This window comes from Psittacula echo (genome assembly GCF_963264785.1).
Source record: "Psittacula echo genome assembly, chromosome: 1".
NCBI lineage: Eukaryota > Metazoa > Chordata > Aves > Psittaciformes > Psittacidae > Psittacula > Psittacula echo.
Window position 1 is genome coordinate 116252535 of NC_137735.1, and position 19481 is coordinate 116272015.

Here is a 19481-nt window from a genome sequence, read left to right on the forward strand (position 1 = left end):
CAAAACCAGGAATTAAAGATTTCTTACAGGTGCATGAGTTATAAAACTCAAGTTACTTGAGTGATGAGACAGCATTTCAATGCTGTTTCCCAAAGATGTCCCAGTAAATTCTCAGGAAGATGCTATACTTGCATTTGTACTTCCCTGTATTCGACTATGACATCTGCACCGAGTTCAGGGAGAATTCTGAGCACAGTAGTATGATTCTTTGTTCACCCTCAGTGACCAAACACATTAACAAAAGCAGTTTAAGTAGATGTGATGGGACTTGAGCAGTTACGAGCTAATGAAATTCCCACTGGAAATCTCATTTGACCCCATTAATTGAGAAAAATAGTACAAAGAAATATCAAACTATAATTTGAAGATGGTGTAAAATGTGCCTGCTACTAAGAATGAATTTCAACAAAACCCTCTGTAGGATCAGTGTCACATTAAGAAGTTCTCTTCTTCCAGCTTTGTGTCATAATGCCCCATTCTCCACGGTAGTCTCAGTCTAAGAACCATGGTGCTATGAGGATCAGTGAAGTGATCCAGATCATTTTCACTCTTGGGAAGAAGAAAAATAACTAATATTATTTAATGGCCAGCAGAGAAAATGCTCATGGAATTATACTCTCAGTCAATGAAAATTACCCCAGTTACACAAACAAGGAAACAGGCTTAGAAATAGGTTCAAGAGTTGAACCTATCCAATGCTTCAAAAGCTGGCTGACTTAATTTACTTAATTCTGTCATATTTTACACTCCATTGTCAATAATTTATATCAAAATAATGGTTTCTATATATGAAGTTATGGACAACAGAACAAGTTAATTCTGACTGCAAATGTTCCTGGCTTTCTGCTTGCTAATGTACAATTACCTGAGTGTATTTTAATATATTTAGTAAATTTTCTAAGAGTTTTAATTAAGAAAATGTAAATAACCTGCCACAAGTGTACTGAAGCCTGAGACTTGCCACAAAACAGATGCTGTGGTTACAGCACAGCACACCACATCAGCAGGGCTTGTGTCTGAACACAAAATCACTTGTGTTTAAATTAAAAACTGTTGGAACAGGAAACTCAGACACCGGACTTTACATTAACATGGGTATTATATTTCCACACTGTGACTTTGGCTGGCAGACCTTTTTCACAGTCTCATTTTCCTTTAGTTTTAACACCACCTACTTAATATTTCACTTCGGCTCCTGCTTTGTCCCTTCCCAAATCCCCAGTTCCAGTAGTGTCAGCACCCAGCCGCTTGGCCTCTCCAGACAGCTGGGCTCCACTGAGCAGCCAGTGCCGGCTGCAGCACGGAAGCTGTTCACCAAGTGTTCTTCCAAGTCCTGCCTGCTCTGACAAGGTAACATGGATCTATTTTCAGCCCTTGTGAAGGTCAGTGAAGTAGTTTCCACACCCTGCCAGACCAGCCTTGCAGTAACAGCAGTAAAGTACTCCCAATGTCCCCAGCAAGGCGATCAAAAGTATTTCTTCCTGCTGGTGCAGAACCAGAAGGCAGTGGGACAAGATGTAGATAGAAGGGTGAATAAGAGACACGCTCCTAAATAGCCTCTCAGAGTTAGGAAAAGCCAGGGACCATCACCCGGGCTGCCTGGAGGGCAGTGTATCTCCCTCCTTGCCTGGTCTCAGGGCAGGCCAGGCCAGGGAGAGTCACGGCGGGCCTGCTCCAAGCCGGACGCACTCCCGGACAGCTTCAGAGGCTGCGTCCAACCGCCACGGCCTCACCAGGGAGCGTCGGCAACCACCAAACAAAAGACGGACGGCGAGATAGCGACTCCACCTTGCGGTCCCCGCTCCGGCGCTCGGAGGACGAGGAGGTGCTGTCCCGGCGGGAGGCGGGGCAGCCCCAGGCCGGGACGGCGGCGGTGCCGGGAGCGGGCGGCACCGCTCCAAGATGGCGGAGTATGTGCAGCTGCTGAAGAGGGCGATGAAGCATCTCAGCGGCCACGGGGGCGTCCGCGGTGCCATGTGGCAGCTGCTGAGGTAACGGGGCGCCCAGCGTCCGGCGCGCCTGGCACAGGCGGCGGGGGGCTCCCACGTCGCCGCACCGCGGGGTCACCTTGACGGGTAGATGGGGCGGGCGCCGAGCGCCCTGCCCCTCACAAACTGGGGTCGGCGGGGGTGAGGGGCCGGCACGGGGCGGCCCTCGCCGCCGCTCACCGCAGCGCCGGGGCGGCTCTGGGCTTTGCTCCCTCCTGGCGGTGCGCGGCGCTGGGCAGGCCGCAGGAGGAGGCCGCGGCGGACCTTGCGGGCCGAGCGGCGGTGTGCTGGGGCGGTGCGGCACGGTTCGCAGCCCTCAGCCCCCGTCGGCCGCGGATACTGTGGTCAGAGCGTTCTCCAGCCAGGCCCCGGCCGTTGTCCTCTCATCTTTAGGCAGCTTGGTGGGTTCCTGGATGCTGCGCTGTCAGTACTGCCCTGGGAGGTTTCGTCTCTTAGCCTCTAGCAGTCCAGCCTCAGATCTTTTTAGCTTTGTTGCCACAGCCGTGTCCACCGTGCCGACGCTCAGCTCTGCTGCAGCCACCTTCTGTGTTTCTGTGCATGTGCTGCTGCTGAAATCCTGCTGTGTAAAACAAGGAACTAACTCACCTGCTTCAGGCGCTGTAATTCTTTAACACTTCAAACTGTACATCTGCCTCTTTGGCAACAGGTCACGAGACCAAAATCATTACAGTAACAAGCCATACAATAAGTCGAATACCAACAGAATCAAAAGCAATACTTCCTAATCCCTATGGCTCAGACCATACTGTAACATTATAAGGGAGGTTTCCTTGAACACTTTATATTTGACCAGCCTGTCAGTGTCCTAAGAAGGACGAGACCCTTGTGTCCGACCAGCCTGTCAGTGTCCCACTGTGGGAACCATACTGAACAGCCCACTGTATTGGAGGGTGATTCGACTAACCTGTACAGGGACCCACGCTGACAGCATCACTGAATTAAATCCCTTATGTGCTGTTGATGACCATTTCCACAAGACACCCCCTGCGTCTTGTAGGACCCAAACCACAAGGTGATACTGTGATACAGGTCACCGCTGACCTGTGCTCAGCTTTGGATGCCCTCTAGCTCCAGTGGAATCTTCTTGCAGAATTAGTTGTAGCCTTTATTTCCAGCCATGTCTGTGTACTTTGCCCCCCAGGCACAAAACTTCACGCTCATCCACATTAAACTTTATCCTGTTTTTATTACCTGCTCACATCTCGACCTTGTGAATAGTATTTTGCATTGTGTTTTGAATTGTGGTAGCTGTTCTTGAAGCTCCTCCCAGACAGGAGGAGCTACACATTTACTAAGTCTGAATGGTACATGGTCCGAATTTGGCAGTGTCAGTAATCTGTTATCTTTGTAGCTGGCCTTGGAAAAGTAATCAAACATTTCTTCAGGGTCCAGTGAATGTTGTAGGCCTGACCACATAGCCAAAAAGCCTGGTTTTAATCACTAGTGGGAAGTCAAGAAAGAGTATGGGATGGGGAGGATATGCAAAGGTGAGGTTCTCTGCTATTTATCAAGGTCTGTCTTACACTAGAATAAACAAGGCAAGCTTTCTGAGCCTTCATGAAGCCTTTTTTTCCAGTCATCATGATAGCCCTCTTTCCTTGCAGTTTAAATTGATCCGTTTTGAACAGTTAAACCTAACATTTTACACAGTTGCTGGTCAGGCCTCATCAGTATTTTCATGCAGTGGCTTTAGTACTAGTTTTGTTCACTGGAGACAGCTCAGTTCACCTGGTACAGCCTAGGGTCAGCTTTGGGTTTTTTTCCCCTCAGTGTCACCTCATTGACAGCTTGTTATTGCCTTGTGATATCCAGATGTTCTCCTTGCATTATGCACATCGTGCTGCAGGTCTTACTAGTCTCCAGGTACATCACCTTCAAGTAGTTCAGAAGGATGGTAACATCTTCAACCAAGTGTATTAATGTGTGTCTCTGGGAATCCCTTCCACAGCATTTAAGGTTTTGTGGGTGTCACATTGTGCTATATTACAGAGTCGCTTTGTCTTCCACTATGAAGAGCTTTTAAATAAATAATAACCCCCAAAGGCCTTTTTGTATAACTTTTATTATCCTGTCAGTGGAGTGCACAGTAAATGCATGCTGGCATTAGTTACAGAATTTGTGATTATGTTTTGCCATCCATAAGCTTGCATAGTTTTTTGAATACCTTTATATATGTGTGTTTAAGAGTTTTCATTACAGATTTCTACCAACCCCTAAGAAACCTCTATCACAACTTAATTCTAACATGGTGTCAATTGAAAGTGTTGTTTTGGGAATTCACAGGGTCAATGATTTGAAGACTGGTACACTGGTAGGAACTGATAAATACGGAAACAGATACTATGAAGACAAAAGAAACTTCTTTGGTATGTGTACTAGTGTGAACACCTCCTGACTGACTGTCCAAATTTGTATAGCCTGTGTAGTTTCTGTTAGTGAAATAAAACGTGCTGTCTGCCTGACTTCCTCGCACTTGACTTGTGTAAGTCTTAAAGAGGGGGCAAGAAATGCTTTGACATCTTCTGTCTCTCCGTTGCTTCTCCCAGTTCCTTTGCCAACATAGTCAATCTGAAATATAGGACAAATGTAAGCCAGTCAGATGCTTTCCATATAGGTATGCCTATACAATAATGTGATTGAGGGCTGAATTTGGTCCCTAACCTAAAAGCTGGTAGCTTAAAAGGTGGGGGAAGAGAGAGAAATGCCTTTGAAACTGCCTTGCAGCTATACTTGTGTGAGCATTTCATGGCAGAGACACAGATTAGTTTAAACTTCCTGTTACTTTAAGTAATAGGATTTTAAATAACATTTGTAGAGTACTTAAAAAGGTAGCACAAAACAACAAAGGTGGAAGGTGATGAGTGAGCAATTGACATGACATGCTGGGTAGGCCAAGCTCTGCCTGCTGTAGGTTAACTTGTAGGGTACCTGAGGAAAGCAGCTGCTGGCAAACATTGCTTGGTAGTTTTATATAGCTGAAACTTAGTTTAATCTTCAGCTACTAATGACAATTTCCTTTTGGAAAAGACTCCTCCCAAAAAACTGTTTCTCTGCCTGAAAATTTTCTTAAGTTCCTACTTCTCATTACTTACAAAATAGCTAATACTTGTTTCCTCATGGGGGCATTAAATACAGCCATATCAAAATACAGTAACAGTGGAAATACGAAAGACTTAGAAAAATAAAAGCTGTAAACTTTGAAGTAAGTGCCCATAATGGTTGATACTTTTTGTGAAAATACTTTTCCTTGTTCTTTATGTGAAAACAATTTGGTTTTTTGAGCTGATAAAGTATTCTTGTTTGTTTATTTAAGGTCGCCACAGATGGGTCATCTATACTGAGGAAATGAATGGCAAAAACACATTTTGGGAAGTTGATGGAAGCATGGTGCCACCCGAATGGTAAGCCATTTAGCTTAATAATGTGGCCAGACACCACAATTGCTTGTATATTTTCTTGTATTACAAAGCAGAAAGTTAAAAAAAATTATAAAGTTTTCTTGGGTGCAGCTATCTTATACATGGCCAGAAGATTTGAGACTGGTTACTTTTAATTTTAATCCACATTCATAATGTTATATTGCCCACTGTCACACTCACTGCTTCTTGGAATGAGAAGAAGATTTTGCCAGACAGATTGTGCAGGTGAAGCCAGTCTTCCAATTTTCCTTATTGTGATTCCATCTTACTGGTTTGGGAAAGCCTACGGTAGCGTTGAGCAGCCTGAGGGAGAAAAAAATACTTTAAATTATCCATTCGAGACAAGAACCCAAAGAAGGTAAGGCAGTGATGGAACAACATTCCTTATTCCGCAGCAATTAACAGCGTAATTGTTTCAGTGGATATACCTTGATACTCTACAAGATGATGAACAGCAGAGGGCCAGGGTACTCAGCTCAGTATGTTGACTACTACTTGACTATATTTTTTCTTCAGGTTTTATTTTCTGTTCCTGTCTTTCAGTAATAAGTACAACATCGAGTTCCAGAAGATCTCTGGCCACACAGCTGTTAGTACTTTTTTTGTCTTCCTAAATAACTCAGGAAGAACACACCCCAAATAAAGTAACAGTATATGCTAGCAAGGCCGATCGCCACCTGATTCTTGGGCACTTCAGCCACAAAGCAGTGAAAGATGGTATGAAGTTAGAGGTGCTTGGGTAGACTGAGCATTGGTGAACACTGGCTTTTATTGTTCCTGTGATAGATGTTCTGTGCAAGGCTGAGATTGATTATCTAAACTCCTAAATTGTGGCTGTCATTAGAACATTTGAGAAACGTGTGGGTAGATTGTCTAGGTAGGCAATTTTGCTTCAGATTCTCCCAGCATTAAAATTAGATTTAATGCAGTGAATGCTTTTTTCTGTCTTCTCCAGTAAAAGCTTAATGGCATTGTTTTTTAGAAGTGGCATCAGAATCTCCAAAACGAGCATGTTCATGCCAGTGCTGAGCTGTTCCTTGTTACCTGCGTAATTGTTGTTTTTATCCTTGCACTATTAGATTGTGCCAGTTTTCAAGATGTTCCTTATTTTGAATCACCCTTTTTTGTTGTTTTCTCTTTTCTTTGCTTGTGCTTATGTGTTGTTTATTGTGTTCTTAAAAACCTCAGTAAAGGGTTTCTTTCTGAGTATCAAAGTGGTGTTTCTAGGATCAAGTAGCTTGTTTAGATCACATAAATTAGTGAGGTAATAAAAATTGTTTTTCTGTCAATGTGGGAAAGATTGCCCTAGAAGAAACAGTAAAAATCTAGTTATTTTCAAGACTGGTCAGTGCAGTGAGGCACAAAAGGGTAAACAGTCCTGTCTCCCGAGGTATTTTCTCAGGAAACTTTGTTGTGCAGTACTGTTCAGTTTTTGGGGTACTTTTCTATCGCTGGTAAATTTTATGTCCCATGGCAACCCTAGATGTTTATTCTTACGTAGGAGTCCTAGCTTTGTGACACATAAATCACCGGCATTTAATTTTATACTGTTAGATGCATCTTTAAAAATAGAAAAATTTTGAGTGGGAATAAATGCTAGTTTTTAAGACTCTTATTTATTTTTCATCTGATGGTACACCATCTTAAATTTTTGAAGAGGCATAAACTTCTGAACTGAGACTATGTATTGTTAATGTATTGTACAAGTTTCCGTCCATGTCAGCATTGGGGTTGTGCAGCTACAGAGGGAATTGAATGGGTTTACTGGACCCAGAAGTGTCTTAGAAATAAATTAGGTTGTGTGAAATTACTTCTATTTGAAAAGAGATGAATTTGGTCTCTAGTATAATAGTACCTGTCCTGTCAGTTGTAAAAAATGTTTAGCTCTTAAAGCAGTAACCCTGCCTTCAACAGATGAAAAGCTTGGCATCCTTGGGTCAGCTGGGAAGCATGGGAAGTACTGTTGTAACAGCTGGGTTGTGATCTGAATACTTCTTCTAAATGCTGATTTTTCACTCTGGGTTTTAGTTAATTCAGCTAAGCAGAGCATTTTGTGGGTATGTTGTTGTATTCTCTGCGGGTGGAAGCAGGTTTTACTATTGTTTATGCTGGTGTTACTTTCAGAAACGATTTTGGAACTGTCATGCCTAAAGATGGCATTTTTAAATGAACTGACCAGGGCTAACCTGGAGATTTCTGATTTTTCTTTTTTAAATAGTAATGCTCACTGGTTTGTAATGATTTTTATAGAAATCGTGCTGTATGTAGGATCACACTACGGATCATCTTACTGATTACACTATTTTCTTGGGAGGAATAGAAAACACTAGCAGATATGCAGGAAAAACAATCCCTTTCTTCTTTGCATGTTCTGTGCATCCTGAAGAATAGTTTTGTGGACAGTTGTGTACTTTCAGGCTTATAGAATATGAATGATTGTTGAAATAGAGTCAGATGGACCTTACCATGTGTGATGAATTGGGAAAAAGCATTTTGGAGTAGTGAAAAGTTCTGAAAACAACTGTCTGGGAAAATAAAATGCGAATTCATTTAGCTACCCTTTAGCTTTTGTCAGATACTAGAGAAAAGGAAAAAGCAGCAAGAAAAAACATCTCATGTAATAACATACTGTAGTAGCATTTTTAGGAACCACTGAGTATTTTCGGCATTCTGAAATAATTGATGTAATGTCTCCTGACAAGGGATGTACTGAAATCACAGTCTGAAGGAAATCAGAAGAGTTGTTTTGACATATGTCTACTATACAGGGAATCGAGACTTGCTTTTTTAAAAAACATTGCCATACAGGAATATGTAGGCTTGTGGTTTATTCTGATTTAGTTGTGTTATTTAACTCCTTGTTACTCTGTGTTTTCTTTTCAAAGATTCTAGGAGGTTCAGCTTGAGTCTACTTGGGGGGGATGTGAAACTTGGAAACCAATATTCCACTTTTGGTGAGGCTATGTTATGAAGTAAGGCTTCCTTTGGAGAGTCCAAAGTCCATGCAAGTAAAGCCCTGATAGCCTAGATTCTAGCTGTGCTTCTCTTGCATCGTATTCAGAGTCTTTTCATGGCTCTCCGCCCACTATCCGTTTACCATTTACCTGGTTTAATGTAAGTTTGTTTGTGTTTTGGCCGGATACTTTGAAGAACAGGTTGACAACTGGTTTATGTAAACAAATGCGTTAAAAATAATTTGCTCTTTCAATATATTATGCCCAATGTAAGAAGAACTGTAATTTGAGAAGGGTCTCCTCCTTTTGCAGGAGCACTTCATTTTGCCAGCACTGTCCTGTGTATAATGTCTGTCCTCTACTTTGATGTTTAATTCCTTATGGTGCAAATCTGACATGTTTGGAAGGAGCCTCAGGGGTGCTAACTTCATACGATGGAATAGTTAACATTCAACTTCGGTTTAATAACCTACATCTTCTTTAATTAGACAGCTGAAGGAGGAAGGAATGTAGCATCTCAGACTTACAAGTGCCAATATACTAAGAAATGTAAAGAAATGTGCTAATCTCCTGTAAAGCTGCTGCTCTTAAAGTCTGCCTCCAAGGAAAACAAACAAAAAGATTGAGCAGAAAAGGAGGGGGGTAAAATTCTGCCCTTTTAGTAGCTTCACAATAAATTTGTGGGGTTTATAGCTAAATTAAATGCTACTGTATGGTTTCAGGTAAATGGGATGCTGTCTCATTACTATGCAATGGTATCTTGTGGCAGCATGCGTGAGAAATCAAAGTGAATCTCCCATGTGCAAACAAATAAAACCATGTTTCTTGTCCCTTTTTCCTTCTCTTCCCATTCTTCTCTGCCCTTTGACCGTAACACACATCTTCACTTCTCTTGTGTCTTACTGCAGCATGGTTAACTTGTTGAAAAAAGTGGATGCCAACCACTTGGCAAACAGCCTGAACTTACGTAGATGGTGCCTGAACCTTGCAGATTCACATATGGTAATAGCTACAGAGTCTGTGTAGCATCAGTTCTTGTTTGACAGCTTGTACATCATATAATTGGCTCCATTCCCTTGTAGCTTCAGTTTGAAACTTCCTTGCTTTTAAATATTTGTTTAAGACTTGGGGGAAAATTCTCATGGAGTCTTGAGAGCATTTGACGATACTGTCATCTATCTACCCAAGGAAAAGGCCAGCGACTTTGTTAGCCTCAGTCTCCTTGGCAGTGACTCTGTTCTGTGGTTCAGGAAGCTGCTTCAGTCTCTTCAGAGCTTCTGCTATCCTCCTGATTTTCTTTGCTCTGTGTAAGTTGTCTGCTTTTTTGTAGGTTTTAAGTCATTAATTGCTTTTGAATCCTTTTTTTCCGTGCATGGATTTATAGGGAGAATTTATATGGAAATCTGGCCATCTGCAAGATGTCAAATCTCTTTATTCATGCTGTTCAATCTAGTGCATTAAAAGCTTTTCTTGAGCATCTGAGAACAGAGTCTATGAGACATCAGAGCTTCAAAGGACTCTTTGAGGAAGGTTGTCAAGGGGAAAGTCTTCCCAAAATGAAGTTTTCAGATTTTACATATTTTTACTTAAGTGGAGAGTGAGAGCTTTTGTTTGAGACAACACATTCTGTGCAAACCAAAATGCTTTTGTAAATAACCAGCTGGGCTTCTGAGGGGAATCGTGACCAGGCTTAAGCCCTGAAACTCTTGTTTCTGCCAACATTGATGCTCCTCACAGGAGGCATGATATCTCAGGTGATGTGAAGTGCACTAGTACACAATTCTTATGGGTGTGAACTGGGAGAGGGAGTTCACCTAAGGTCAGAGCTTTGTATAATGTGGCCAGGGCATTTCAGAGGCTGGTAGTATGTGGTGTATCAAAGACAGATTCCAGTTCTGGTGAAATCTGAAGACCTTTATTGCGCGTCTTGCATCTGTTTTATAGTCCACTAAGTGCTAAGCAGTAACTTTCCACTCGCTTACTTCCTTCTCATCCTGATTCAGCAAAACTACTAAGGGTTACAAATACTTACATCGTTTGGTCTGTCTTTGAGTTACACATCCTGCTTTATCTTGAAACCACCTGCTTTGTTTTGCTAACTGATCTTGACACTTCATTGTTCTCTTTACTGTTCCCAAGGCTTAGGCCCTACCAGGGCATTAACACCTGGTGTTTTCTTTACTGTTCCCAAGACTTCAGCTATCAGGAAGGCTAGGCTATCAGGATGATAGCCTGGATCCATTTCATTAACTATTTCTGTCCCGTCATCACCCACGGTAATACCAGGTTTAAAATCAAGCAAGGCCTTATCCTGTATCCTCAGACCACATCGTGATTTGTAATGCTATGAGGGCGCCTTCTTCCTGACAGAAATCATTACCCCGAATTTTTTATAATAGAAGTAGTGGAAATGTGTACTCCAAATGATACCAGACTTATGAAGGAGAGTGGGGGGGGAGAAGAGAGAGATCCACTTCCCATTCATGTTGCCACTTAATATATATATAACTTCCAAACTCCTAAGTGGATGATTTTTCCCATGAGGGGCCCTTCTTTACCTCAACAAGTTGGGTTTTCTTACTTTTAAAGGATTTTATAGTTGCATCTGGTTTTGTATTCAAGCCAGTTTCCTGACAGTCCTTCTTAGTCTTACAACTTGTGGCTTTCGTTTTGGGTTTTTGTTTGGTTTTTTTACTTCTAGAAAATGAACATGTGTCTGACATTTTTTAAAGTGAGATTTGGTACTAAAGTTATATCCAAAGTTGTGATTTTTAGCTTTTCTGAAATAAATGTCTAGTAGCTATTTGACTGGAAAGATAATCAACCTTCTGTAGAGCTCTTCAGATTTAGAATATACTTGTCTGTCTGTTTCTCACTACTTTTATTGAGGTTTTATTTTGCTGTATCAATGAAGTGTGCCAGATTTGTTGCTGAAGGCTGAAGATGCAATTTTTAGGCTTTCTAATAATAACTGAAATAGAAGACTTATTTTTAGGTCGAGTCTTTGACAAAAGCTGATTAGCAGAAGCCTCTTTAATTCTACCACAGTAAAAAACTACATAAGCTTGCAAAAAAAGTCATAACCTCACTTCTGTCAACTGTGCATGCAGAATGAAGAACTGGCAGATAATTATTCAGGTTTGAAAGTTGCTTTGGGCACTGTAATAGAAATGGGATGAAACCAATTCAGTTGATCCCTGCTATAGTGTTTCAGTAAATTGTTATGGAAAGTACTTTGCTTGATCATTAATGTTGTTTGCACAAGGAAGGATTGGCATTTAGTTCCTAGGTAAAGGATAATCACTGTAATCACTTGGTAGTTACTCCATTCCTGATTGGTATTAATCATTTCATTGTGCACTCAGTAAACATTTAGGTGATTGATTGTTGTAGGTGAACCTGCACCATTAATTCATATCCCAAGTGGTAACTTCGTGAATGCTTTGGAGTTGGTACTGAAGTTGTTGTGCAGCATAGTCTTCTGGTAATTAAAACCAAACCAAAACAAAAACCTAAAACCCAACAAAAAAAAAAACCCTAGACAATGAAACAAGACCTTGTGGTTTTGTCATTTTGACCTGGCTGGCTGGTTAAGGCCATACAAACAGGTAACAATTAAATAGTCTGCTCAAATACTGAGCATTACAAAGGAACGGGAAATTCAAACTTGGGTGTGCTTTCAGTTGCTTAGGAGCAGAACTCTTACTTATCAGTTATGTTTGTGTAATTACTTTAAATCGGCATCCCACGCCCTCATTCAAAGTCCTAGTAGATTAAAATTATGCTACCACTAACCCCCCAAATAAATCCTTAGTGTCTCCAGAGAAGAACCCTTGGGAGGAAGGCTTGTTACAGGTCATGTAATGTTCCTTAATGACAGTGTGTCTTTTTCCTCTTCAGGCATCGCTGGCTTCACTCAATGACGGATGACCCTCCAACTACTCATCCACCAGTTGCTCGGAAATTTATCTGGGAGAACCATAAATTCAATCTGAGTGGCACTCCCGGACAGTACGTACCTTACTCCACTACTCGCAAGAAGATACAAGAGTGGGTCCCACCTACAATGGCTAGCAAATAACAGCAAAAAACGTGACTTGCCTCAGCTTTGGCTTTCAGCATAAATTGTATTTTCACTGGTTTTATTCCGAATAAAAGCCTTCTACAACAGCTTTAATTTAGCATATTGAATAGAGGGGGAAATGAGTGGGAAAACATTTGGAAGAGGTAGAGGACAGAATACATGACAAGTCTTAATCTCATTAAGATATCGGGCTTTTGTTGTATTGTCAGTGGCTCTTGTCTTCATGTAAGCAGCTCCCAAACTCTTTTTAGCATGATAATCATTCCTGTGAGTCACTCCTCACATTTGTACCATTCAACAGAATACAAATATAAACTTGAAATACAGGATTCTCATATTTAACATTTATCCTATTATAGTTTCTGCATGGCAAACAATGTACTATTCATGTACTATTTTAGGAAGTCATCTCTTTAAATATTTATAAGACAAGTTAGAATAATACAGCCGATCAAGGATTACAGTTTTTATTCATAAAATCTTTGTACATGAGTACAAAGTACATGTACAGCATGCATTGCTGTATTACAATATGATATCAGTCATAATACAAAAACTTGTAAGGCTATAGTAATCAAGTGACATCTCACCCCTTAGAGGAACTTGGCCATATGCAGAAGGCCCCCTGTCACGAATACCTTTTTTGGTTGCTTCTGTGTCACTGAGGTTCATTAGTAGTTAGTCTCGCAAAGGTTTGGGAATGGGCTATTTGCCTTGTTGTGACAAGACCTTAAAGGTCTTTGGAAGTTCTGAAAGTCATTTTTTTGGGGAGGTGGAGAAGTAAAATGTACCAGAACCTATTTTCAAAACTGTGCAGTTGCAAGTTCACATTTGAGAGCTGTTTGGGGCTGTGACTCTTTTCTTGCAGCTGGTTGGTTCCTGTTCCAGCCTGCTGGTATTTTTTAGCAGAGCTGCCCTTCCCACAAGGCCTCCCATATCTGATAACCTAATCTATAGATAGCTGATGGAGGTGGGATGCCCACCCAGCCCCTCCGCTCACGCCACCACCTCAGCTGGATGGGGGAGAAAATAGAAAGCTCATGGGTTGAGATAATGTTGTGGAGACTGCTTGCCAGTTACCATAATGACCAAAAGACACTTTCATTTATTGCCAATTAAATAGATTTGCAGAGTGAGAAACAGAGGCAAAAAAATGTAATGCGTGATGGTTCTGTTCTTCCTTAAGCACTCTTTCCCAGAGGTGCCGCCATCTTGTCTGCAGGGCTCAGCTATGCCCTGTGGTGGGTCAGTTGGAACCAGCTGCGTCCAGCATGAGGCAGCCCCAGCCTTTCCTCACAGGGGCTGCCCCTGTGCTCCCTTATTAAATCAAATTCTGCATTAATTCATTACTTAAAGGTGGGTTTATTAGCTTTAATTGCTTTAAACTAGTCTTTAAATTACTGAGATAGGGAAGTAGCACTTACTGAGATCTCCTAACCTACCTAATTAAAAAAGGATAATGTTTAATTTACTTTAAGGCAACAAAAGCATCAAGCGTGGCTGAAAAGCAATTTGAGCGATACTGAGCAGCAGACGTGGAAAGGACTCTTTCAACATTTTCATCTTGATAGATTATTTGACCTTAAGAACAAGTTTGCCCCAGTGCTGCTGAAGAGCTTCATTACTAACACTCATCTGTACAAACCCTGTGAGAACAAACCTGGGTAGAGCAATTAACTCTTACTAGTTTCAGCCTCTACCTTTTTAATGTGTTTTCTACCTATTTCATTCCTCTTCATTTATCCTGCGTATTTTTTGGATTGCAGCGTGAACACGCATCAGGAGGTACAGTTGGGAATGAGCCTCTGTTCAGGAGATAGACAGGGATGTAGTAACTCTTCCTACACCTCCTGTACTGAAGAGAGAAGCTTCAGATCTGGTTTGTCATTTTGTCAGCTGGAACAGAAACGCTGAGGGAGTGAACAGCTTTGTGTGCAAGAATACTGCACAGAAAAGCAGGAGAATGGGCTCATCCTCCTGCCCCACTGGGCTGAAGCAAGCCTAGGCCTCGGTTTGGAAAATACCAGCAATCCAGTTTCTGGAAAGGACAGAAACCAGCTCATCCTGCTTTAATCAGCAGGAACCACAAATGCTGAGTTTTAAACACACAGAATTTCACTGACATCTCCTCTAATATTGCTTCTCCAAGGTAGACTGCATAAGGCATTTACAGGACATAAAACATATGCAGAAAAATCAGTGGTCTTCCAACAGGGCTCTCTGTAAACGTTTCTGCGATTCAGTCTTTTTATGAGCAACCTCATTCACTTACAGAAGTTCACCTTTGCTCATGACATTTGCCTCAGCATCCAGGCTCGGTTGCTTTCTGGTCTAAATGACATTTTAAGCCAAGCTGGCCGAGTGTCACAGCAGATGGTGTCTTCAACCAAGTGCAACTGAAGCATTGACAGGAATATTCCCCTTGCACTAAATGTGAGTTTTAAAAGAGGCAACGTTCTGACATGGGAACCATCTCATTAAGAAGACAAATATCTTTTCCAGGAGCAATAAAGTGCTGAAACTCACTTTTATTTTCAAATTGTGTCTTTACCAGTAGCTTTCCACATCCCCGCAGTCCAGGGCAGCCTTTTTGCTGTAGCTTCCTCCAGGCTATCGCTGTGCTGACAAGCACACTCACTCAGCCCTGTGCGTTGGCATGGAGCCCTTCCCTCAACAGGGCATTGCATCCTTCCTCACTGCTGCCCAGAGCTGTACTTCTCTGTCTGATACAGCCAAAACTGGACATGAGACAGGGTGAAGAGTGACAAAGAAAGGAGCTTCAGGAGACCATCTCCCTGTGTGAAGGTTCCAGTAACCACAGGTCAATACTGAGGTGTGCGATACAGCTCTGCAGCACAAATCCTATGGCAGCTGCACCACCAGTCACATGTGCTGAGCCGGCAGTGATGCACAGCAGGACATCCTGCCCAGTCCCCATCACTGGGGATGACTACCAGCAGAGTATTTATCAAAATCCTCGTAGCTGACCAACAGCCCGCGCCAGCACAACGCAGCCTTAAAATAGTAAGAGCAGGTTCCATCAAGAGGATCCATTGACAGCACACTGCTCACAAAGCCTCCAGATTTTGACCTTAAGACCCCAAAATCGCCCTGGCTGTCTAGGTCTGGAGCAGGCAGAGGTTGTCTTGCAGACAGAGGACCTGTGCTGTAGGTGAGTATAAACAACACTATTCAATGCTCTTGAGACTTGGTACTAGCTGTGATGTTGAAAGCAGTTAATGAATCCACTGTAGCTGTTTGGCAAAACATCTCTTCATCAGATGAGACAGATGAGAGGCAACACCAGCATCACACTGAGGAGCCTGCAGCAGAGTTATCATTTCATAACCATTTCTAGCTACAGCAAGAGGAGAACTATTTGGCAGGCACGGACATCCTAGACCGTTTAAGAAAGCTGGAAGGGAAAGGGAGGAGGCCCTGTCCTTTCCTGCCCAACCTGTGCTATACTACTGACTCCAGCATGCTTTGCCCACCTGGCTCCTTGACAGCACACTGAAAACATTGACGTACTCACCACCTAGCACTTCTATGTCATATAAGCTTAGGCTTCAATTTTGGGGTTGTTTCCTGCTAAGGTTGGTGCTGGGAAGCAGCCTTGAGTGGGAATTACAGGGACAATTGTTTTGGATACAGTTGGAAGTCATCAGCCCAGGAAGCTAGGGTGTACATTTTCCACAGCTGTGATGCATTCAGAGTGAAACCTTTGAGTTACTAATTTTATGGGGCTCATTATTCTGCTGGCAAGCGAGGGTGAGAGAGAAAACAGATCCTTGCTCTGCTAAGAGGTTAAAACAACTGCAAGTTTAAAGGCTTTCCCTTCACATGGTGTTCACAAGGGGTGTACAAAAGCAGGTACTTCCAGGTGGGGGGTAGGGGTGGCAGCCTTTAAATGGCACTTCAGGTTCCTCATGCAAATCCCACAGTAAATGCCGGATTACACCAGCAGGAAGCCTATCTCAGTGGAAGAGCACAGAGCAACCTGTGTCAGTGGGGAAGTACCCAGCAGGGATTTCCTCCCAGAGACCTGCTGAGCTTTGAACACCATCCTCAGGTTCCCCAAACAGAGCAGGGCCCACGCACTGGAGCTAAAGGTGGCTCATGCTTCCAGCCGAATTTCAGTGTGGAATCCAGGAAGGTGAGTGCCTTGCTGTGCGTGCCATTCCCAGCTGCCAGCAGGAATGCGACCACTCTCAGCCCACAGAGGATCTTGAAGCCCCTAGAGACTTGCTTCTGCTGAAGAACCAGGTCTGGCAGCCATTTCCTTTACTAGCAGTTTCGAGTCACATGGACCCAGGTAATGTCATTTCCCAGACTGATGAGTTTTGCAGGCACTCTTAGCCTTGTTCACATGTGACAAAGGGCAAAATTGAAGCAGGATTTTGAGGAAAAGGAGCATTTAAAAAATTTATATATGTAATAATCACCTATATGGTCATTTGTTTTTTAAAAAAGTACTTTAAGACTTACTGGTTGGGCAGAGAAGAGATTCAGAGCAGCCCTGCAGAGAAGGACTTGGGGGTGTTGGTCGATGAAAAAAATGAACATGAGCCGGCTTCAGTGTGCGCTCGCAGCCCAGAAAGCCAACCATATCCTGGGCTGCATCAAGAGGAGCGTGACCAGCAGGTCGAAGGAGGTGATCCTGCCCCTCTACTCTGCTCTTGTGAGACCTCACCTGCAGTATTGTGTGCAGTTCTGGTGTCCTCAACATAAAAAGGACATGGAACTGTTGGAACAAGTCCAGAGGAGGGCCACGAGGATGATCAGGGGACTGGAGCACCTCCCGTATGGAGACAGGCTGAGAAAGTTGGGGCTGCTCAGGCTGGAGAAGAGAAGGCTGCGTGGAGACCTCATAGCAGCCTTCCAGTATCTGAAGGGGGCCTGCAAGGATGCTGGGGAGGGACTCTTCATCAGGGACTGTAGTGACAGGACAAGGGGTAACGGGTTCAAACTTAAACAGGGGAAGTTTAGATTGGATCTAAGGAAGAAATTCTTTACTGAGAGGGTGGTGAGGCACTGGAATGGGTTGCCCAGGGAGGTTGTGAACGCTCCATCCTTGGCGGTGCTCAAGGCCAGGTTGGATGAGGCCTCGGGTGACATGGTTTAGTGTGGGGTGTCCCTGCCCATGGCAGGGGGGTTAGAACTAGATGATCTTAAGGTCCTTTCCAACCCTAACTATTCTATGATTCTATATTTATAATTTCCTCTATGCATTTTAGTTTGAGGTTTTGAGTCATGATTTTTTCATGTTAAGTATTTACAGAGTAAGAAAAAATTAGAAGATTAATATGTCTGCTAAGCAATGCGTATGCACAAATGTACAAATACACTTTCAGTAGGAAAAAGAAATACCAAATTTAGCAGAAAGACTATATTTAATTGGAAATTTGCATTGCAAAGTTTCCAACAAACAATGCTAAATTTTCTTTGTCCAATTATGAAGATATGTAATGCCAGTTAAGAGCTGATATGCAAATCAAAATCAAAGTGTCTTGCTTGTTAATTGAAATCATGAATTACCTCATTTAGATCAGTTTATGCTGCACTACAAACCTGGTAAGGCAGAAGAGGTTCCTTTTGATGCTGCAACCAAAAATTTTTGTTTGTGTGCATAAGAGTGAAAGTAAAAGTTACTGGCTAATTTTTAGGTGGATATTTAGAGCAGGAGCAATGGTTACAAGACAGCTTCTCAAATCACTTCTAAAATCTAAATTGTTCGGGATTTGTTCCCATTCAGAAGGGTATGCAGAAAGCTAAAATTTTAGGAGCCTTTTTCTCCATGTAAGTTACTCACCACAAACTACATTAATAGCTTCGTGTAATTTAATCTCTGTAGTAACAGTGGCTGAAAAGTCTATTTAAATAATCTGTAGTAGCGTTAGCATCCCTTAAGCAAACTGCAGCTCAACAGGCTTCTGGTTTACATTCATTTGTATTGCTAGAATATTGTATCTATTTCTTTCTCTTTGTCCACGGTGTAATTTCTTCCCCACTCCTCTAACAGACCACTCAATTTTTCCCTGTGATATATATTTTAAATATTAGCTTTAGGGCAAGTGGTCGTATGGCTATTTTATATCCTTCATAGCCCAAAGGATTTTTAGTTGATGAAATAGCAATCCATCAAAACACAGCCTGAATATAATAGATGAAGTCTCATGTGGCCGAGCATTCAGACACAAGCCTATTAATAGTTTGGTTTTTGAGGGTAACCATCCGTAAAGATTCAGCAAGGCAAAACCTAATTCAGCAATATCTGTCCATGTGGCACTTCCCTTGTGTCTTGCAGTGAAAAAACGGCCAGAGGAAGCAAAGAAACCATAGCATGTTTTAGTTGGAGGCAGCTGTGTTAAAGAAAGAGAGGCAGCATTTGAACTTTGAGTGGTCAACTCACATTCATATATTTAAAGAGGAAACAAATCACAGAGTAAAGCAAGTTTTTTTACATTAAAGTGTAGAAATTCAAACTTTTTACTCATTTTAAAAAGGAAGGTGAGAGGAATATCTGGCTTTATGTCTTCTATCTTAGAAAAAGCTTTCTTCACTAATTCAGTATTGGCTGTAAGAGTTAAAGCCCATGGGAGAATCGTACAGAGGTGACACCAACTCAGACATTGAGATAAGAGCCATGGGCTGCAGGTCAGACACAATCTTAACGCTGTCTGAAAGAGGTCAGTCTGAAGGCATTCATACTTTCATTTGTGAAATTGTTTTTTTTGCTATCAGATTAAAATCTGCCTGGTTTTCCTTTGACTCCTTCTATTTAATTTATATTCCCCTCCAGTGCCATCTGGTTTCATTTTTGTAAATAAGCTTTTTCAGGCTGGGGCTCTCTGTCTTACAGTGCTGTTGCTATAAACACTAACAGGAAACATTAATTTGTGGTTTATCAATTTCAAATGATTTGTAATGGACTTCTAATGTTGGACTTCAAATAATTTCTGATGGATTTTTTTTCTTAAAAAAAAAAAATCTCTGACACATCTGTCTGTTAGTC

At 42.1% G+C, this 19481-nt stretch overlaps 1 protein-coding gene across 1 annotated transcript; it reads left to right on the plus strand.

Moving 5' to 3' along the window:
• Window positions 1–1640: 1640 nt before the first annotated feature.
• NDUFA12 (NADH:ubiquinone oxidoreductase subunit A12) lies at window positions 1641–12547 on the plus strand. Its single transcript, XM_080620129.1, has 4 exons — window positions 1641–1991; window positions 4293–4375; window positions 5323–5410; window positions 12283–12547. Exons 1-4 carry the CDS (start codon window positions 1903–1905, stop codon window positions 12461–12463), a joined length of 441 nt encoding a protein of 146 aa, XP_080476255.1. The 5' UTR covers window positions 1641–1902; the 3' UTR covers window positions 12464–12547.
• The last annotated feature ends 6934 nt before the right edge of the window (window positions 12548–19481 follow it).

What these genes read in the sequence shown, in the direction of transcription:
- NDUFA12 (XM_080620129.1), top strand. Translation starts at nt 1,903, where the DNA reads ATGGCGGAGTATGTGCAGCTGCTGAAGAGGGCGATGAAGCATCTCAGC. An exon ending in AGACAAAAGAAACTTCTTTG is followed by an intron (nt 4,376 to 5,322) that starts GTATGTGTACTA and finishes TGTTTATTTAAG; the next exon opens with GTCGCCACAGATGGGTCATC. An exon ending in AGCATGGTGCCACCCGAATG is followed by an intron (nt 5,411 to 12,282) that starts GTAAGCCATTTA and finishes TTTCCTCTTCAG; the next exon opens with GCATCGCTGGCTTCACTCAA.